The sequence below is a fragment of the Megalops cyprinoides genome, chromosome 20 (assembly GCF_013368585.1).
Source record: "Megalops cyprinoides isolate fMegCyp1 chromosome 20, fMegCyp1.pri, whole genome shotgun sequence".
NCBI classification, from domain to species: domain Eukaryota; kingdom Metazoa; phylum Chordata; class Actinopteri; order Elopiformes; family Megalopidae; genus Megalops; species Megalops cyprinoides.
In genome coordinates, this window is record NC_050602.1 from 16,655,568 (window position 1) to 16,674,760 (window position 19,193).

At 41.3% G+C, this 19,193-nt stretch overlaps 1 protein-coding gene across 8 annotated transcripts in view; it reads right to left on the bottom strand.

Moving 5' to 3' along the window:
* Positions 1-18,508, bottom strand: part of LOC118795688 (discs large homolog 1-like protein) — a 149,368-nt gene extending 130,860 nt beyond the window's left edge. For all 8 annotated transcript variants that reach the window (XM_036554357.1, XM_036554359.1, XM_036554356.1 and 5 more), the window contains exons 1-3: positions 17,757-18,508; positions 17,178-17,309; positions 1,046-1,212 (exon numbers count right to left, since the gene is read on the bottom strand). In XM_036554357.1, coding sequence (XP_036410250.1) covers positions 1,046-1,212; positions 17,178-17,309; positions 17,757-17,775 — 318 coding nt within the window. In that variant the 5' untranslated portion in view covers positions 17,776-18,508. The remainder of the gene's footprint in view (positions 1-1,045; positions 1,213-17,177; positions 17,310-17,756) is intronic.
* Between the last annotated feature and the right edge of the window lie 685 nt (positions 18,509-19,193).

Below are 19,193 nucleotides of genomic sequence, written 5' to 3' on the forward strand. Positions count from 1 at the left end.
ACTTAAGAGGCCGAGTGAGTGAGAGGCATTTGGGGAAAATGTTATTGACTTTCTTACTACTTGGGTAATTTTGTTACATTCATTTGCTTTATGGCGTTCTCAACCCACCATATCCAATGATTATCACATGTAAGCCTCCTGTGTTTTTCTAAAATGCAAACACACTTCATTTCAGTTTCAAACTAATGCATCTCGTGACACTGTCTTCTCCCCTCTGGCCCACATGGTCATGTGACCCAGAGCTCCAACTGATGATGCATAGAGAATACAGAAGAATGCGAAATGTTCCACATTCCATCTGAGATTTGAGAATATTTGAAATCAGAGACATACACCTACAATATATTTGCTTTCATGCTTCCAAACATATCCCTCTTCTGCAGGAACATCTTTTTATTCATTCTTTGTGCAATGAGTTTAAAAGCCACAGTCACAACACAGTTGTCACCATGTTGTGGAAGATTCAAAACAAAACAGATATTGAGGAAAAAAGAGACACATTCTTCCAACAGAAAGAAAAAAAAAAAAAACAAAACACAGACGTTACCTTCTCATTCTCTCAGCAGCTCTACAATTTATCCATTCATATCCCAGCAATAACAAAGCAGAAATTTCAACACAAGAGTTGCTTGCACTTCTACACTGATGGTTTGCAAAGGCAGAACAAAAAACTATACCACCCAATCTCACTAGTCTTTGACAAACTAAACTTCAGTTTCTAAAAAAAATGTAGTTGTTCAAGACAGGCCTCATTCATGAAGGTTTTTTCCCCACTATGGGTCATTTCCAATTTGAGAATGTAAAGAGTTAATCGCTGTCTGAAATAGCAGAAAGAAATCAACATGGCTAAAGAGAAAGTCAACCAAAGCTCTGAAAGAGCAGATTTGTGCTGCTGTTTACCAGCAGTGTAAAGGTGGCAACAGCTGGTCATGTCAGGGTCGGTATTTCTGGGACCACCAGCAAACAACACATCATTAAAAAAAGAGACGTTTCCAGGAACTACTGACCCATTCCAGCAAAGCAAGACCATCTCAGTATGCCTTACCTCTATGCTGGTGCTAAGGCTGCTGGGCAGGGTTTGTGAAGTCACAGTTGTGCTTGGAAGGCTGGATAAGTCCCACAGGTTGACTGGGGGCGTGGGTTCGGCTGGCTTCGGAGACTCCGTACATTTCTGATTGTCCAATAAGGTCACTTCGTAAAATTCCTGGATATCTGCGGGAGAGATGGAGAAGTTCTTGCCTTGATCTGCACTGCGACATCACAGGCCTGAATAAGTAAAAAATTACCCTTGGCTATTGAAGCGTATTGGGCTAAACACCGAACAGCCTACTTTTACATACAGTATGACAAACACTTAAGGGATGTTTTGCTTTTCTTTTACATTATATCTTTCAGACACATTCACATAGTTCACATGTGCGTACATGGCTGGCTTCACACATTTTTAAAGTGTTGAGCTACGAAGAACTGAGATGTGTTCTCTGTCTTGATTCAGGGCCGTTGTGGAAGGTCTCTGAAGGTCATTCACAGCCTTCAGAGGTTCATCAGGTTACAATCACGCAAGTGTCAGGTGTTTACCCTCATCCAAACAGGCAATGCTGAGCCACACATGGAACCACGCTTACATGAAATGATCCCAACACGTAAAAGTAAAGCATTTGGTAAATAAAACCCTTGATATGATCAGCAGGCCCCCTCTCTTGCCAATTTAAGAGCAATGCTGCACCCCACTATGGTATACTACAGCAGTGCGACCCAGTATAACCCTGAGCCACCACGTCAGAACAGACCTCTACTCTGCGATCTCTCTGCCATCTGACATTCAGCATCTCAATTTTCCTGAATTCTGTTCTTCAAATTGCAAATTTCAGTGCTGTTAAAGGTTGACTTTACACTCAGTAATTTATTTCAAAATATATACATTCACAATACAGACGTGTTTACTGGGACAATCTTTAAACCCATTTTTTTTTAGGTTTTCAATTTTCATCATAAATCTGCCAGTACAAAGTAAAAAGCTATGCACTCACTATCTAGTGTCCCCTGTGAAGTATTCTCTAAACAAGAGCAAGCAATCACTAGATTGTCTAACATATATATATATATATATATATAACCAAGAGTACTTAGAAAATCAAAGCTGATGAGGGTTCTTTCTCCTACACAGCGGATTCACTGTGCTTTGATCCCTTGCAGCAGACGAAAGCAACAGAGAATGAATTCTTCCCTGCGTGACACAGGCTGCGGCACAGGTCTGAAAATAGCTCTTGGATCACATGGAGGCGTGAGTGTAATTAGAATAAATATTTTTATAACACGCATTGGGCGGGGGGATTCCCTCGGCTCAGGTTTCTCTGCGTGGCTGAAGCCGCCATCCTCACATCTCCTAATATGGTCGTCTACCTGACAGAACTCATGTTCAGGTCCATTCCAAACTGAATCTATACGGGGGACGCAGGGGGATTATTAGGGGATTATTCGGATCCAACCAGCACTTGTGAGGCCAAGTCGACAACCAAAAACAAATCACTCGATGATTTCCTCAAGCTGACATCAACATGGTGAGGGAGAAAAACAGTAGTAGCACAAAGCACTTAAACAAGGAAGGAATACAAATCATTTATATGAGCAGTTCGGAGGAATTGTGTACAGAGCCACCTAACTAAATTGACTGGAAATAAAGAGTATGAATAAAAAATAGCAGTAAAATATAAACAAACATGAACCAGATGATCACAAATAACTACATAAGATCACTTGCATTTTGGTAAACCACACTTCAAACAGCCAAATTCACACTTGTCATAAAATATGCAATGCAAATGATGGCCCAGTCAACAGAAAACTCTCAGCCCCCGCAGGAATGATTCGGCTAAGCACTAAATAGGCCTTTAATCAATTTGGCAAAGCAACGCATACTGGTCTGGCCCTAATCTCAAACCGTTACGTCAGGAAGCTCATTCAACAGCTCCTGTAATACACGGCTGAAGTACTCGGCCACAGACATCGTGTCCTGTAAAAAAGCCAGGAAAACTGAAGGGGGCAGAGTGGTCTCAGCCTATTCTGTAATCAAACGGCAAAGAACTGAGTGTTGTGTTTTCGTAAGCCTCGCTGCGCTAGTTCAAAAGGACTTAAACCACGGGAGACGATTACACTGGCAGAAGCTGGGAGGGTGGATTTAACTACAGTCTTCTGATACCTCGTGTGACCTGCAGAGATGCAAAGAAGGCCCGATACATCAAAGTGGCCGTTTAAAACCTAAAAGAGAAGTGACTCTTCACTGACACTTTATTTTGGAGATGCAATTCAAAGTATCTTTCCCAAAAAAAAAAAAAAGAAATCATACTTGAAGTGAGCCATTATTATGACAGATTAAGGTCTCCAGGAATTATCTGATACTTTTTCAGTCGGGTTCTGGGTACATCTAAAAAAAAAAAAATTCCATCTTCATATAATCCTTTTCCTTGAGTCATCTCTATTGATAATATCAACCCCTTTCTTGATTTAGCACATTTTTTTATTGTATAAAACTGTACCTTATCTGCAAGAAAACATAATAACTGAGTGAACCACCCTCGGATTTTAATCTTGTCTCAAATGCAAATCTGCATGGTATGGGGTCGTGGCTGAGGCAAACAGTGTATAGTAAGTAGAACAAACCTCGTACAAAGAGTCCTTTAAATGATGTTAGCAAAGACTGCTTTGCACCCTCTGAGACACCTACCTCTCTGTATAGTTGTTTCTTAGCAAGGTGGAATGGACTAGAAGAATTCTAGAGGGAAATTATCTTGTCAGCAGCAACACGCACAAATACCAAGGTATCATAAAACAAATACACCAAACTCTTATGTACAGGCAAATACACACACATTCATATAAATATAAAACTGTTTTTCAATTTTTCATTAATAGGCTAAAAGATGAATGTAGCCAGCTGGATTTGCAGGACAGGAAGGTCAGGGGGTCAAGGTCCCCAGAAAAAATATTCTGGAATTGCCCAAGTTGGTGGCTTCTGGTGAATTCGAGTCCACTCAGTTTCCCATAAAAGCACACGTTATTTCCCCAGTGTAGTTTATGGGTTGTTCCGCCTGTCTTTGTTACATCCACAGTCAACAGTGATACAGAGGTGTAAGTTACAATGAAAATGCCCGGTACAACAACTCCATTGTGTTTTTATTACAGAATATGAACATGTAATTTCATCACTGCCACCGTTTTGCACTCATGCTTTAAAAGATTATTATGGTTGATTCAAATTCTTTTATTCATGGCACACTGGAAAAAAAAAATCGTTGAGATGTTCATCTTCCTTGTATTTACAATGGCTAATGTGGAAGTCAGAGGTCACTTCCATAGATTTTGCAGTACCGAACAGCTAGGTATTACTTAGCTTGTTAATTTAGCCAGCTTTCTTCCTTCATCTCTGCTCAAGTTTAAAATTTATATTTATTCTCACTGTAGACACAAGCACTTTCTTAATAACTGAATGTCTGCTCAATGCCTAAAAATGTACTCACATTGATGTTTCTGCGCGCTTAACTTTTAACATGTCTTGGTACAATAAAACTACAGATAACCACAGTGACCTATCAAATAAACTGACCAACCGGTCTGTTATTAATAAAAGATGTTAACTGTCTGCTGTCCACCAGCTTCTGCTAGCTAGCTTCTGCTTTCCTCTTAAATGGCATGATGTCGTGGGACAGAGTTGGACTTGCTGGGTGAAGTCAGAGGAAAGTCTGCGTGGTTCACAACAAACTTGGTGTCACACTGAAATGTAATGTGCCACAATGCTGTCATGGAAAGATCACTGTCCAGTAAAACTGATTCATTCCAGTAATCCAAGCAAGCAATGTAACTGCTGAGTGATGCTGTGCACAACATATTCTGTACCTTACTCTAATCTCTATGCTTGATAGCAAATTCATGTTCCGGGATCAGAATGTATGAATTATTCAGGACAGGTCGATTCAAGTTGCAACAGAAACCGGTTATTTCTTGTTTTGTCAATGAGTTCTTTATGAAAGATGTTGACAATTGCTCAAAGTAGCCGACTGCATTTGAAATAAGCTTGTAGTAAGATGTCTGGCTGGCAGCTGAGGCCAAACCTCTGATAAACGTATAAAAACACATACATATAAAATTGCAACACTACAATACATTTATCATTGTTCATTTCTGTTACCATAATACCGAACTGATAATAAATGTCACTAATGAAAATTAGAACTACTCAACACAGACCAGAAATCCAAACTGCAATGAGTATACACATGGTTATACTTCTACTGAAATACCACTACTACATTTTCTTTATCCTTGAGAACAGTAACTTTCATTCCCATTCAAAAGATGACAACTGTGGATGCTGACAGCAGGATTCTACTGCCAGGAATGCTTTCCACTCAATGAGCCTCAAGGATTACTGAAGGGTCAACTGGGTCTCCAGTTTAAATGCATTCAAATGCAAATTACAAATGAACATTACATGTTCACTTCTTTGTTTTTTCTTCAAAGAATAAGGGTAAAGAAAATGCGTCATGTGTGACAGAGAGCGGTTCCTCTGCAATCTTCACGCGTCTGGCCCTTTTAAAGTAACAAGGATATTTTAGTATGGAATCTAATACAAGGAGTTCATCAAAACCTGGGGTCTGAAATCATGGTGCAATTTATAAGGATTTATGTTTTATCCAGTTTAGAAGTAGCTAAATTATTAATAGATTATTTAAATATTTATACTTTCAGAGACTATTTTGCTAGTGCCTTTCATCAGATGCACAGTGAAATCTCTTGCTAAATGTCAAATTAACAGCAAACTTGTTTTTTAACTAAGGCAGATACTGAAATCCTTATGGACCAAACTGAGATTGCACCACACAACAGAAACGTAAAAAAAATGATGCCCTTAGAAACGATTTAGTAGAAGACTTGATACCACTCTTAATAAGCAAGTTCTCCAAGAGAAAATGATGAAAACTGTTAAAAACATTAAAAAACTCAACAAGGAACTTCTGTCCAGGTATTGTTTTACTTTAGGAAAGTTTCAGAGCACTGCATCCATGAGCTGGGCCAAAAGATTCTTCCTCTACACCATCTCAAGAATGTACTTCTTTGGAAAAACTTTCTCCACTCAGCCCCCACTCCGGGCCCTGGTGCTCTCCCTCCTGGACTCCTGCAACTCTCTCCTCACTGGTCTCCCTGCCTGTGCTGCTACATCTCTGCAGTTCTTCCAGAATAATATTGGTCAGATGGACTAGGATCTCCTGAAATACTCAGAAATATTGAGAAGATGACAAAGTCAGAAAATGACAGAATGTTTCATGGCCCTAAGACCAAAATCAAATTACCATGCGATTTAGATTAATGGCACTCAAACCAAGAATTTACAATTAATACTGAAAGAGCTTGGGGTCTGATATGTCAATAAAGCTGTCAATAATGCAAAAATGATGATGGAGGCAGGCTAAACATTTACCACTTCATACTCATAAAACAACATGCAAATAATAATTATGCACATGTATATAAACAATTCAGACACATTTTATAAAATGTGCACGGCTATTATTCATCACTTTCAGAATAAAGCAATATCATTCCCTTTGATTTATCATGTGTGGTTATTTTTTTTTAGAAAAGTGCTAAGTGCTTGTTAAACAATTAAAATAAAAAACAAAAAAATAAAATAAATAAATAAAATTCAGGTCCATAATAGATAACAATGAGGAAAGCCAACTAACAGGAACAACATATAGGCATACAGACATACAGTAAATATATGCCAAAACAAGACAAAACGTGTGATTAGGCTACATTTTCGTATGTTACCAGTGCTGTGGATGTCATTACTCTGCAGTTCTAACTTCTAAGTAGTCAAAATCTGTGATGTACATTAATAGTGGTTTTTCTTCAATGATCAAAGGGTCAGCGGGAGCTGAGAGATGAATTGCCCTGCTCCGCTGGGCTCCTCCTCACTCACAAGGCCATCCACAATGCTGTGCCTCCATTCCTCTCGGCACCGTTATCGCTGCGCCCCACGTGTCCTTCAGAGTCCGGGGACTCCGGCTGCCCGAGCGTTCCCTCCTCACTACAGCTCTCCACAGGTGGCAGGGCGTTTGCACAATACGCCTGCACCCGAGCTATGAAACAGCCTCGCCCCGGTCCAGTTTTCAGTTTAAACCGGAAACGTCACCTGTTTAAAACTTACAGTTCCCTATAAGTTTGCTTTCCCTTTACTTCTAGGCCATCTAAACGCTTCCTTTACCCTCTAATATAAGGTAATACCATGTATCTTTTGCCATTCTTTATGTAATTTATGTTCCTTGTGTTTGGAAAATTAAAAAGGGCTTTGCAGTGTCTGTACATTATTTGCTCTAAATACTTTAAATATTGCTGGTTTTTGTTGTTTGTCAGCTGTAGCAGCAGAATTCATGTATCTGTTCCCTTTTAATAAATCTACCAAATTAAAGTATACCAAGTGTATCTGTTTAAAAATAAATGTTTTATTACTTACATAGCAATTTTTACAAGTATATGCATTTGAGTATAGTTCTTAACAGGAGTCCTTTGAGCCTTGTGTCTGTACGTGTGCAGCAATCTAATCACAACTACATCGCCAATATGACAGCAGCTAAGCAGTCCCTCCTCACAGCGCCTTAATCCAATGAGGGCAGATATTCAAATCAGGCAGGGTCTTAACCCGCCCACCTCTGAGGTGCTCTGCTCAAAGGCGGATGATGAAAGCATCTCCAGCAGCAGCCGTGTACCTCTTAAGCGAAAATGAAAAGGTGACATAATGCATTTATCACTGGCCCTTTGAACAACAAAGGCTGAGAAATCTAATTTCCACTATTAAACAGAGCTCCCGTTTCAAAGCAACACTTTGATATGCGCTGCCGCAAAACAAATTGATTCTTAGGGACCTGAGTTTCAAGCCGGAAGGCTCCCGTTTTTGGTTCCCATAGCGGGGACACTGAGCAGTTTTTGTCTCATCCAGACTTCTGTTTTCCGACTTGACGATGGTTTCAGTTTACACTCATGAACACGACGTATAACAAATAAAAGTGTTGCACTCTTGAAATAAAATGTACTATTTATTTCCTGTCATGTGTTATAAAGTGCTTACAGACAGTGCTCTGCTACTTTTGGGCCACGGTGCTGAGCTTTGCAGATATGAATCAATGGTGTTCAAGAGGGTGGCATGAGCGGCAGTGTAGCATAGTGGTAATGAGCAGAGTTCATAATCAAAAGGTTACTGGTTCAACTCCCAGCTGGGGCACTGCTGCTGTCCGTTGGACAAGGTACTTAACTCAGAATTGCCTTAGTAAATATTCAGCTGTTTAAAAGGATAACATGTAATAATGTTACTTAACCTATGTAGGTCACTCTGGATAAGAGTGTCTGCTAAATGACATAATTATATGTAATGTAATGCATAAACACAGGATCATCGTGAAAAAGGCCATGCTGAATGGCGAAAAAGACAGACTCTGATGAAACAATCGACATGATGCCATTCTCAGCCCAGCGTAACCCTCCATCTGGCAAAATAAGCCGCGGTGAGGGACTGCACCACCCTCTCTGCGTGCTGCCGACAGCACACATGCAAGATGGAGCTGCTGCAGCTAGGCTCCTGTAGAGCCAAGGGGAACGAGGCCTCCGTGAGTCAGTGCGGGACTTAATGAGAGCAAACGCACTGCAGAAAAACACCCTCACATTCGGTGCCTTTTATCTGATGTGGGTGTGACCTCATTTAGGGAGCAGGTGTTTCAGCAGCCACCTTAGGTCCACAAAACAAAAAAACGAAGGATTTCCTCCGGAGTGAACGAGTAAGTGCTCGCCAGTTTCCAATGTGTTATTTTTTTCTGCTGTATACACAGTATCTTGGGTAAATCCTCAACGACTTGCAAATGACAGTATTGTGTAGTCTCCAGGAAAAGCTTCAGTCAGGCTTTGGGAGACATCTTCCAAGTGAGTGCTGGACAGAGCAGCATCTCGTGATACGAGGTGGACACTGTAATAAGATGATGCTCTTACAGCACACGGTGACGATGGGGGTGGATTACAATGTTCTTCTAAGGTCACACTGCAGCATCTAAGGGAATTACACTGTAGAAGGCAGGGGTGGAAATCGGTCTCACCTCAAATGCCAAGCAAACGGGGCCCGACTGCTGACATGACTTAATCAGGAGAACCTTGCTCACGTTTACACCTAGGCCTCAGGTCTCAAGAGGTCATGTGTGACCTCACCACAAGCATCAACTTTAGCCTCATCTGGTATCAGAAGCTGGACAAGAGGGCCCTACCGCACAGTGCAGGGTTTTGCTTGCATTTCTGAACACCAAGTAGCTCACTTAGATTATTTTCATATCGCCTAGTTGCCATCTAGATATCGTAATTCCATGATTATTTTAAATTGGGTCTCATGCAAAAGACACGAAATTAAGTTTTTTTCCCCCTCTTCAGCATCACCATTTGAGCAACATTTAAGATTGAAATATATGTGTATACAGTACAGTGTTTTACTGATTTGAGTAACCTGTTAAAAACTATGATCTCATTGAACTGACCCTGATTTTCGGCACTTTCATAAAAACAAAGTTTAATGAAGAGAGCAGACCATGAAGCCCATCATTTTGCCTATCCAGCACTGTTGTAAAACCTCAGGAGCTAGGCAGCTAACATCAGGTCATTTCCAAAGATTATGGAGAGTAAGAAAAAACACTGAAATACATTTTTAATTTCAGGATGCACAGCACATATTTTTGAAGTCTACTTTAAGAATCTACTCCACACATTAAATGTAATACGAACAAAAAAAGCTTTAACATTCGAAAAAAGCAAACATCTCAAAGCAGTATTTTTGCCCATTTCCTCCAAAGTGCACTTGCAAGTAAGTGATTAACCTACATTTCCACTTCATTAGGAGCGCTGGATACCACCGACAGAGTGATCAGCGTGCCCGTTCAAGATTAAACTGACAATGTCACCGCTGGGCGTCATTAACGAGGAGCTTATTGGCCTCTCTCAACTGGGAAAAGACCAAAATTCAGAGACTTGATTCCCAAGCTATGAGACATAATCCTCGCCGCCCACAGTGTCATAGTTGCTGATCATTTCTGCTTCCCAGCTGGGTAGCAACTTCACACCCCATAGCCAGAGTCATCATGAAATCCACATGTTCCCAACTCCCTGCACTGCTAACTAACATGCAACACTCTGGTTTTTCAACCCTGCTGTTTATAAACTCTCACACAATATCTTCAGTCTATAATCCAAAAGAGAACACTGGAGCCAATATTGCTTCAATCATCAGAACCTGACCTTTTATGTTCTAAACTCCCTTGTCAGCAGTGTGGGCTGCAATGTAGTGTAGCGGAAAGGAGCAGGGCTCATAACTGAAAGGTTCCCTGTTTGATTCCCCGCTGGGGTACAACTGTTGTACCCTTGGGTAAGGCACTTATCCCGGAATTGCCTCAGAAAATATTCAGCAGTATAAATGGTCAACTTGTAAAAACTGTAATCTATGTAAGTCACACTGGGTAAGAGTGTCTGCCAAGCAACGAAAATACAAACATAACGTGTCACACAAGGCAAAAATGCTAATACAACACTCAAGATTCAGTGTTTTAAAGCACCAAAACAGTGTTGATGGCTCTTGTGCTATCCGATTCTTTCATTACAACCTGAGTTTAGCAGGGGTGTTTAGCTGGGGTAATATTAGCAGTACCGTAAGTGCTATGAGAGCCCATTACTTTAATCCACCCATCTAAGCATACAATCACAATGCATAATGAACATCAATCGAGCTGCACATATACTGTCATAACATGATTTTGTGAGCGCATGTGTTCTGTGAACGACATTAATTAATGGTGTAAATCATGCGAATAATGGTCAACCGTGCTCACACGTTATTAAACGGGCACGCTTAAGATCATCCCGTCCTCTATATAGTGCCTGAGAGCTATTTTCATCTCCTGTCGTCTAAGATTACCTATATATAGCCTGAGCCGTTATTAAGAAAGAAGTAGAGCAAAGATCCGGCTACCGCATTAGCCTGAGGATACATCCTACTTTACATGAAAACAAATGAGCGAGCCCAAAGAGCGAGATAGAGGCAGACAAATTTGGTAGACTCATCACCATTAACACTGAAAAGCACATTAAGCTTGACGTTCCAAATATAAATGATAAACTGTTAGGTGGACAATTTAGTACTAACAACGGGGACTTCAGGCAGAGCAGAAAGACTGAGTCAAAAAGCCAATCCAGTTTCCTAAGGAATCACTGTTTTTGTGGTTTGTTTATAGCCAGGTCACTCACACTGTAGGCTAAATTTCAGCTCATTATGGGATCATGTAAAAATGACCACAAAGCTTGCTTTGAGCTTAGGTTTCCTTCATTCTGGCGTCTACTAGTCCCCCCTCCAAATATGGCTGGGGTACTGCCTTGCCACATATGACAGTAAGGACAGCCAATCATGTTAGCGCTACTAACCTAGAAAACCTTTTCAATTACACACACAACTGTTTGCCATTATGAGGATAGAAAATAAGGCTGGAGTTCAATTTATAGAAAAAAAAATTCATTATGTTCCTTAATACCGAAAAACTTGGCTGTGCTTGACTGCTGACGAAGCACAATGAGTAAGTGTAACGAAGCTTTGTGTCATATCTGACAGCTTCACAGGGAAATCTGTGGCTATCAACAGTGCCAGCCCTTTCACTGGCTTCAGATCAGACAGACATCTCATTTCTATCAAGCTATTTCAGCCGCTCCAGAACATATGCGATGAGTCAAAGTGAAGTTCTAAATTTAAAAGGTGGGCTGCCGCTTGCTTTACAGCCAAGCTAGTGTCGATCCCCCTCCCATACGTAAGGAATTCTGATGGCCATTTTCAGCTGGCACACTTGGCAGGACGGTGCATAAATGTCCTGGTTACATATGCACTGCAGGAAACCCTATGCACGACCTGTTGCAATGTTGTGTTCTTGCGTAACCTTTAAGGCAGTTATTCGAGTTCTGCATTATTACCATATGCATATGCCTGTCTTCCCTTTTTAATGATGGGTGTTAGACCGAACATAAATATTCAAGGTCTCACAGAAGACGCATTGATTCAGGGATTGTGTATATACGCAGTATGATTGATGCATATACAATATTGCAGGTTCTTCTTTGCTTCTAGCAATGTTCTCCCCTGATATAACATCAATATGCATAACCTTGATTGCTTGCCCCACATTTACACACTAAAGAGTTGTCAGATTCAAGAAAAATGGAATCAACAGCATATTTTGAGACTGTGCCTTTTGAAAAGGCAGAGTTGCACAACCACAGAAATCCAATCAAAAGCACTAGACAATTAGAAAAGTCTCAACCAACTACAAGCATTAAAGTAGCTCTCTGGCACAACCATTTGTCTCCCCTCAGCTAGCAAAGTGCTTTGATTTTCATGGAAAAATGAGTAGCAACTGTCTGGTCTTAACCTAATATTCTGCATGTCCTTTAAACACCAGTAATTATGCACACCGCTTCTCCACTTATTAATTCATCTGACTTTACAGTGAGCGAGACAGAGGGGGGAAAAAGTACATTCAATCACCAGTGAAAATTCTAACTTCAGCCAATTCTGATGAAATGCTAGCATTTCTTCATCCAAACAGAATTCATTTGCTGCTTTTTGTAATAAGCTCAAAGCCTCCCAACTGTATTCAGCACTAAACATAAAGCTTTAATCAGGCAAGCAGTGCTTGCAATGCACTTCACAGATTAGTGAGGAAAAAGTGACAGAAATGCTACACTGTTATTTAGAACCAGATGGTTTTGTTCTCTGAGTAAAAGAGCCTTTGCAGGCAGATACACTGTTCCAAATAAAAAGACGGGTAGATCTGGACACTCTTCAAAGTCTTCAATACAAAACATTGCCACTAAGAAAAGAATAACTAACACAAAGACAGAAGATCACATTTTTTATTAAGTACACCGTCAACATTCATTAGCATTTAAGTTAAGGCCATTTAAACTGGTGCCAAATGAAGAAATATTTATTTTTGCCTGTAGGATCAACCATCAAGCAAAGCTCAGAATATGCAGGCAGCTATGCAATTCCATCTTCACATTCAAGTTGGCACGTTCTCTCCTTTACAGCATTTATGTGAAGCCTTCAGCAAGCTTAATAAACACAAATCACTCCGTGCCATAACTTCAGAAGGCATTAGATGTGGGGGAATACTGGAAGGACAAAGCAAAGGGGGGCTGTAAACCACACTAGCTTCCCCAGATGGATCTCCGACGCTGGCCAGGGAAGAGCCAGGCGCAGAATCTCATTCAGAGCTGAAACTGGTGCGCCTGCTGCTCCGTGCTGCTCTCTGCTCCTCCCTGCCACGGAGTGAAAAAGCAGCAACTTTACCACAGAGGGGATTAGGACCGAGGTAATCATGTCAATAGACGGATTACACTCTGTTCGCCCGTTACAGCGCACATATCGTGGAGAGGCAGGGACTGGGAAACTGTCGCACAAATCCATTTTTCATTAGCGCAGTCAGGGGGAAAGAAGGGCGAGTGTGGGATGAAGTGCGTGCATGCATATGAGAGTGGGCGTTTACGCATATGATGCATGGGCCTGTCAAAAGGCACGCAAGGTCATGCCTTCTCATGTGGACTTATTCAAGCTTGGCCATGAAGCAAAGAGAGATGTCACCTGATTGCATTAGGATAAAACAGGGAAGATGATGAGTTCTTGAGAACTGCTTACATTTACTTAAATTACAGGAAGCTATTTGGAGGTCACGTGTGAATTCAACCTGTTTGACAAAAGCAGATGGAAAATCCGGTGTTTCAGCTTCCTGGTAAAGAGTACTGGGTAGGGTCATATATTGGTTCAGTTTATGACTCAGGATTCTGTGAAGTACTTGTTAAAAGCATCTGTGTGACCATGGCACCATCCAGTTGCAAGTACTTGTTAACTTCACACAAAGACGCAAGAGGACTTTACATATGGGGCCATCTACCACTTCACATTTAAATACATCATCAATTGGTAGGACTGACTTAAAATTTATGTTATTTAATTTTTGAATGAGAACATTAAATATGCGTGGACAAGCAGGCTACATGTGCTTGTTGTTAGCTGCTAGCAAGGGGCCAGATGCTATTTTTTAACCCGCTAGTTTGTAGCTGCAGCTGTTGCTAGCCATTTACCCAAGGGATAATGACAGTGTGGAAAAGGGGTTGACATGGAACATCATTCCGGAGCCAACAGAACCTAAAGATAATTCAATGGAATGGAAACAGAATATATTTTTCATACAGACCAATGTCCAGTGGGTCCATGGAGCTGCAGTTAAACATGGCAACCAGAAATAAGGCAATATTATGTGACATATTAAATTACTGTGAATCTTAATTTTAAATAAAAATCTTTTGATCAATGTGTACCTTAGACTACAATTGCATATACTGACTGATGGATAGAGACGTCTTTTTTGTTTTATGTAAAAAAAAAAAAAAGGATGGAGAGCAAAGATCGGTTTCAGATGCTGCATTGATCCAGACAATTAAACAAAAGTGGTGCCAGCGGCTCAGATTTCGGTTAGTGGCTTTGCTTGCAGCCTGTCAAAACACTGCGGGCAAGTTCCGCTGCAGGAGAGTCACTGCTGGGTGGCACGGCACACATCCAGATTGTAAACTAGAAGCAAATATACTCAAAATTATACCTCCTGCGTAATGCCAAAGGCCTGCTACATCCATCAGTATTTGGTAGTTAAAAGGGAGCTCCCGCAGTAGTACCTCTTTTCTGTTTTTTTTTTTTTAATCAAAAAAGCACAACATCATAATTAACAAAATTGAAAACCTGAGGATCTGAGCTAAACACCACAGCATATATCACCTGGCCAAAGCCATCAACATCCGATTTCATCAGAAGTGCAGCGCTCTCTACCTGCCCAGTATTCAAACTCTAATCCTACCCCCACACATTTGGAAAGTGACAGGAAAACCCATTTCACTTAAAATGATGCATCTAATCTAATCTTGCCTAATTTCATCACACTCCACAGCAGTTTATGTACAACATCAGAGTGATCACAAGCCAGGCTACATTACCTCTATCCACGTTTATCAATTTAAGAGTTATTTGGTCATAGCTCTGCTTGTAGCCTAGTTCTAAGTGGCATGCTCCATCTCTGACAGCAAAAAGTAACCATGACAGCACATGAACAGTCTAACAGGGGATTATTTACACTTCCTGTTTCAAGGAGCTAATCCTTTTTACTTGTACAACTGATTGATTTTTTTTTCACCAATAACATAAAAGGACAATAAAGCATGAAATAAACCAGACACTGAACAGACAGTATTTAAAAAAAAATCTACTGAAATGAATTACGTCAACTTCCCTCACAATCCCTCTAAAGTGCTCAGCAAATTCCCTGACATCTGGATGGTGTGGTACTAAAACCAACACTTTAGGGAGCACTTACGTGTACACAGTCATTTGCATTTTAGGAGGGGAAAGCCAAGCATACAGTACAAAACGGTAGCAGTCTTCGATAGTTAACTTCCCCTTATTAGAAGACTGTACAGTTTGCCTGAATGGCGCCTTAAAGCACCCACACTTTATTTCCACTATATTCCAAAATTTGCAGCTGTTAAATTTAGTTCACTTGGAACGCATTACTGGACGAAGGACTTTCATGAATTCATGACCTTTCATGAATTCATACTAATAAGACAAGTTTTGCTTTTAAGAAGCACAGCCAAAATGTAGCTAAACCCTAAGGGAAACTGAAACAAGTTCTTCAACATTCCTGCCATTCGGTTCTCTCATTTCATGCACGTCAGCTTGCCTCCCGTTTTGTAGCAGAGAACACTTGCGCGCATCCCGAATGGAACAGGTGGTTTTTGAGCATGTAGCTAGCGCTCACACTCTTGGTCTGGTACAAGAGGGCACTCTCATACTCCTGAAGTGACTGGGTACTTCAGCAAAGGACATTTCATTTCCAAAAACTGCCACAAGCTCCCCAGCTGACCCACAGAAACCAAGTAAGGGCACACAGAGGTTGCAAAGCCCTCGCTTTTCGAAATAGATATCTAACTATGGACAGCAATGACACACTTTGAAATGTTGCCCAGACCTCAAAAAGCAACCTTTGTTGAGATCATGCACACCACAAAGGGGAAAAGAACAATTCCCCAGTGAAATACTGAGCATGTAAAAATGAGTATTCGGGTAAGACCTCTCAATGAGAATGGCTGCTTTTCTGAAAATAGCAGCTATGGTCTTCAAATGCAAAGTAAGGGAATCAAAGTCACACTGGGGAGTTTAAAACTTCCTGTGAGGGCCAGCGACTTTTACCCCACACAGGAATGATTTCTGCCAAAGAACCCACCACCACCTTCATTATCTGCTTCATGGATGGAGACACACATCAAGAACACAAAGAATTAGCCTAAATGCTGTGTCAGGAACAAAACATTTGGCTAAAAAAAGGGCAAGACATGCATTGCAGTTAATTAGCTCACCCAGTTCTTATTGACAAAGTTGAATGGCCCCCTAGCTGATTATTCAAGTTTCACACACATACAACAAGTACAGCCTCCATTATCACAAGAGGTACAGTGGAACTTTCTCAGAGGTCAAAGTGGTTTCACAGCAACTTCAAGAATGTGCAAAAGGAGAGTAGTGTTAACTAGGTATTAGGTCACAACCCAGCTGAAAGAGTCCATACTGGTGGGTGGGGACCTCATAAGAAAACCAGTCTTTTTTGTGGATGAAGGTTGCATGAAACTTTGCATGATGCAACAGATGACTGGAAACTTTTTAAAAATAAAACAGTTAGTTGGGACAAACCAGCTATTGAAATGACAACAGTTCAAATTTCCATACAGTTAAAGCCCACATAATCATAATTTCAGACTGCGGGCCTTAATGAGATCATTTGACTGTGAAACTCTACAAACTGGACTAAATGCTTGTAAAACGTATCATAAAGCCAGCTGAATTACATAGCTACATGCCTGATGACCAGAAGGTGGGGTCAAGACAATGTCTACTCTATAAGTGCCAGCTGTTCAATATACGCATCTGTTTGCAATTTAAAAACATTTAGATATGCAGCCAACATGTCAAACCATAATAAAACAGAGGGGTACATTAGGAATTAAAAGTGTACCTATGAGTGCCTGGAAGAGGTTGCTCTGAAAGATGTCGATGACCCTCTCAATCGAGTGTCTGAGTTGCCGGTCCTCCGTTTGGTTGAGTTTCGTCCGATATTCCTCCAGGAGGATCAGTGCCCGCTGAGCATCTATGAGACAGTGACCGCCGTTTATTCCAAATCCATTTCACAGCACATGTTCAACATACCCGAATCTTTTTACCCCCCGAGAATCTGACATAACGTGGCTGGTTATCTGACACGCTGCTTTGCACGTTCGTTGACTTGGGTCCTGTGTCAGTAAAGTATTTTCAAACATCACAACCTCATGCAAGTGTTCAAACTCCAGAATGATAGCTAGCCGTCTCCGTGTTAACATTGCGTCCCATCTGCTGTCAGTCATTCATTGACCGGTATACTGCCCAATCACTGCACACCCTAGTTAACGTTAGCTTGCTAGGTGAGAAAGCAGTTACTAGCCAGCAAGACTAACTATCCACTATACCTAATTAGCTAGCCACATACCATAGTCACTAGCCCTCCACGTGAAACCATCTGCCAACCATAACGTTAAACTGAGCAAAAAAGGCCACCCACCTTTCTTCCGTACTGGCATGTTTAGGCTAGCGCTCCAGGTGTAGCTAGCTAGCTAGCTGACAAGCAAGCCAACAGTCAGAGTCTGTCGCTACCCAATTAGCCAGCTAGCCAAAGCTCAATCACACTTCCCCTTGATTTTCAGACGTCCTAAATGGCAGTTTCCGACGTTTCTGCAAGGAACTCGAAAATTACTCCCCCGATCGCTCATACACCGTCCGATACTTTGATGTGAAACGAACACCAATGTGAATCTCGGCGCCCAGAGCCGTAGTACACACCACCTCCCCTTCCACCAACCTGCCAACTAGTATTTGCACTTCATAGACCTGACAGCAGCGAACAGGAGACGCCGCCACACCAGACACATGCAAGATTCGGTCTTTGCGATCTAGCGAGCTCCCAGGCTGTCTGGGGCTTTAGATCCCATACAAACTATTGCAAACCAGTACTCAACTAGCAAAAAGCAGGGCTGAGTTGTGCACTGCTAGCTAGCTAGCTACTTATGCCAGCACATCAGTCGGGAAACTGCCGTTAACGGTAGCGGTGCAAGTGGAAAAGACCTCCAAAATAACAAATCCCGTTTGAGGCTGATTATGCAAAGTTCAACCAGCGGATTCGCGTCGTATTCCGTTGTTTCCGACAACTGTTTCTCTTTCACTTCCTTTCTCCGATTGTTGATAGTTTTTCTTTAAGTCAAACTTCTCGCGCACTCGCCCCCTCTTTTTTTCTTCCCATGTATCAGAAATTCCAAACTTTCCACCAAAATGGCGTCCTGGAGCTGGAAAGAACGTCACGTGATCGCGGTCCCTACCCCTACACATCCAATCACGAGTGAGACGCCTCTGAGCTACCTTTGATCAAGGGAGGAGAAAGGTGAGACTTGGGAGTTTCTTAAAGGAGCGAAGTGACGACAGAGCGCAGGACTCCACCTGCGTCTCCCGGTGGAGGTAAATCCTCAAACTTGTCAAACATCCCAAGTACACACTGTTCTTAAATGCATACTGGGGGGCATATGCTATAATAATCGTATATGTTTGTAAAAATCAACTTTGTATATCGTATTTCAGACTGCCAAACATGTCAAGACATGCATTTCTCAGCGCAAACGGAGAAGCGATCTGATCATCTCGGATAACAGAGGAGATTTTTCGCTGTTGTAATCGTGGTCTTTTGCAAGATTGAAGAAATGCTGGATGGGCGACGCTGGTGAAGATTATTTGAATGTCTGAAACAGATTAATGATAATCTTTCACCCGATTACAGAGCGATGTTGAAAATTCAGTCTGTTTAGGCCAGCAGCATGTCAGCGTGGCAAAGAACAGTAGTGACAGTCTTATCCAATTTCTAATATTTTCTAGAGCTTTTACTGATGTATTTGACCTTCTACTGTTGCGCTTCAGGATAAGTACGCATCTCAAGGCTACAAGAGCAGTGGCC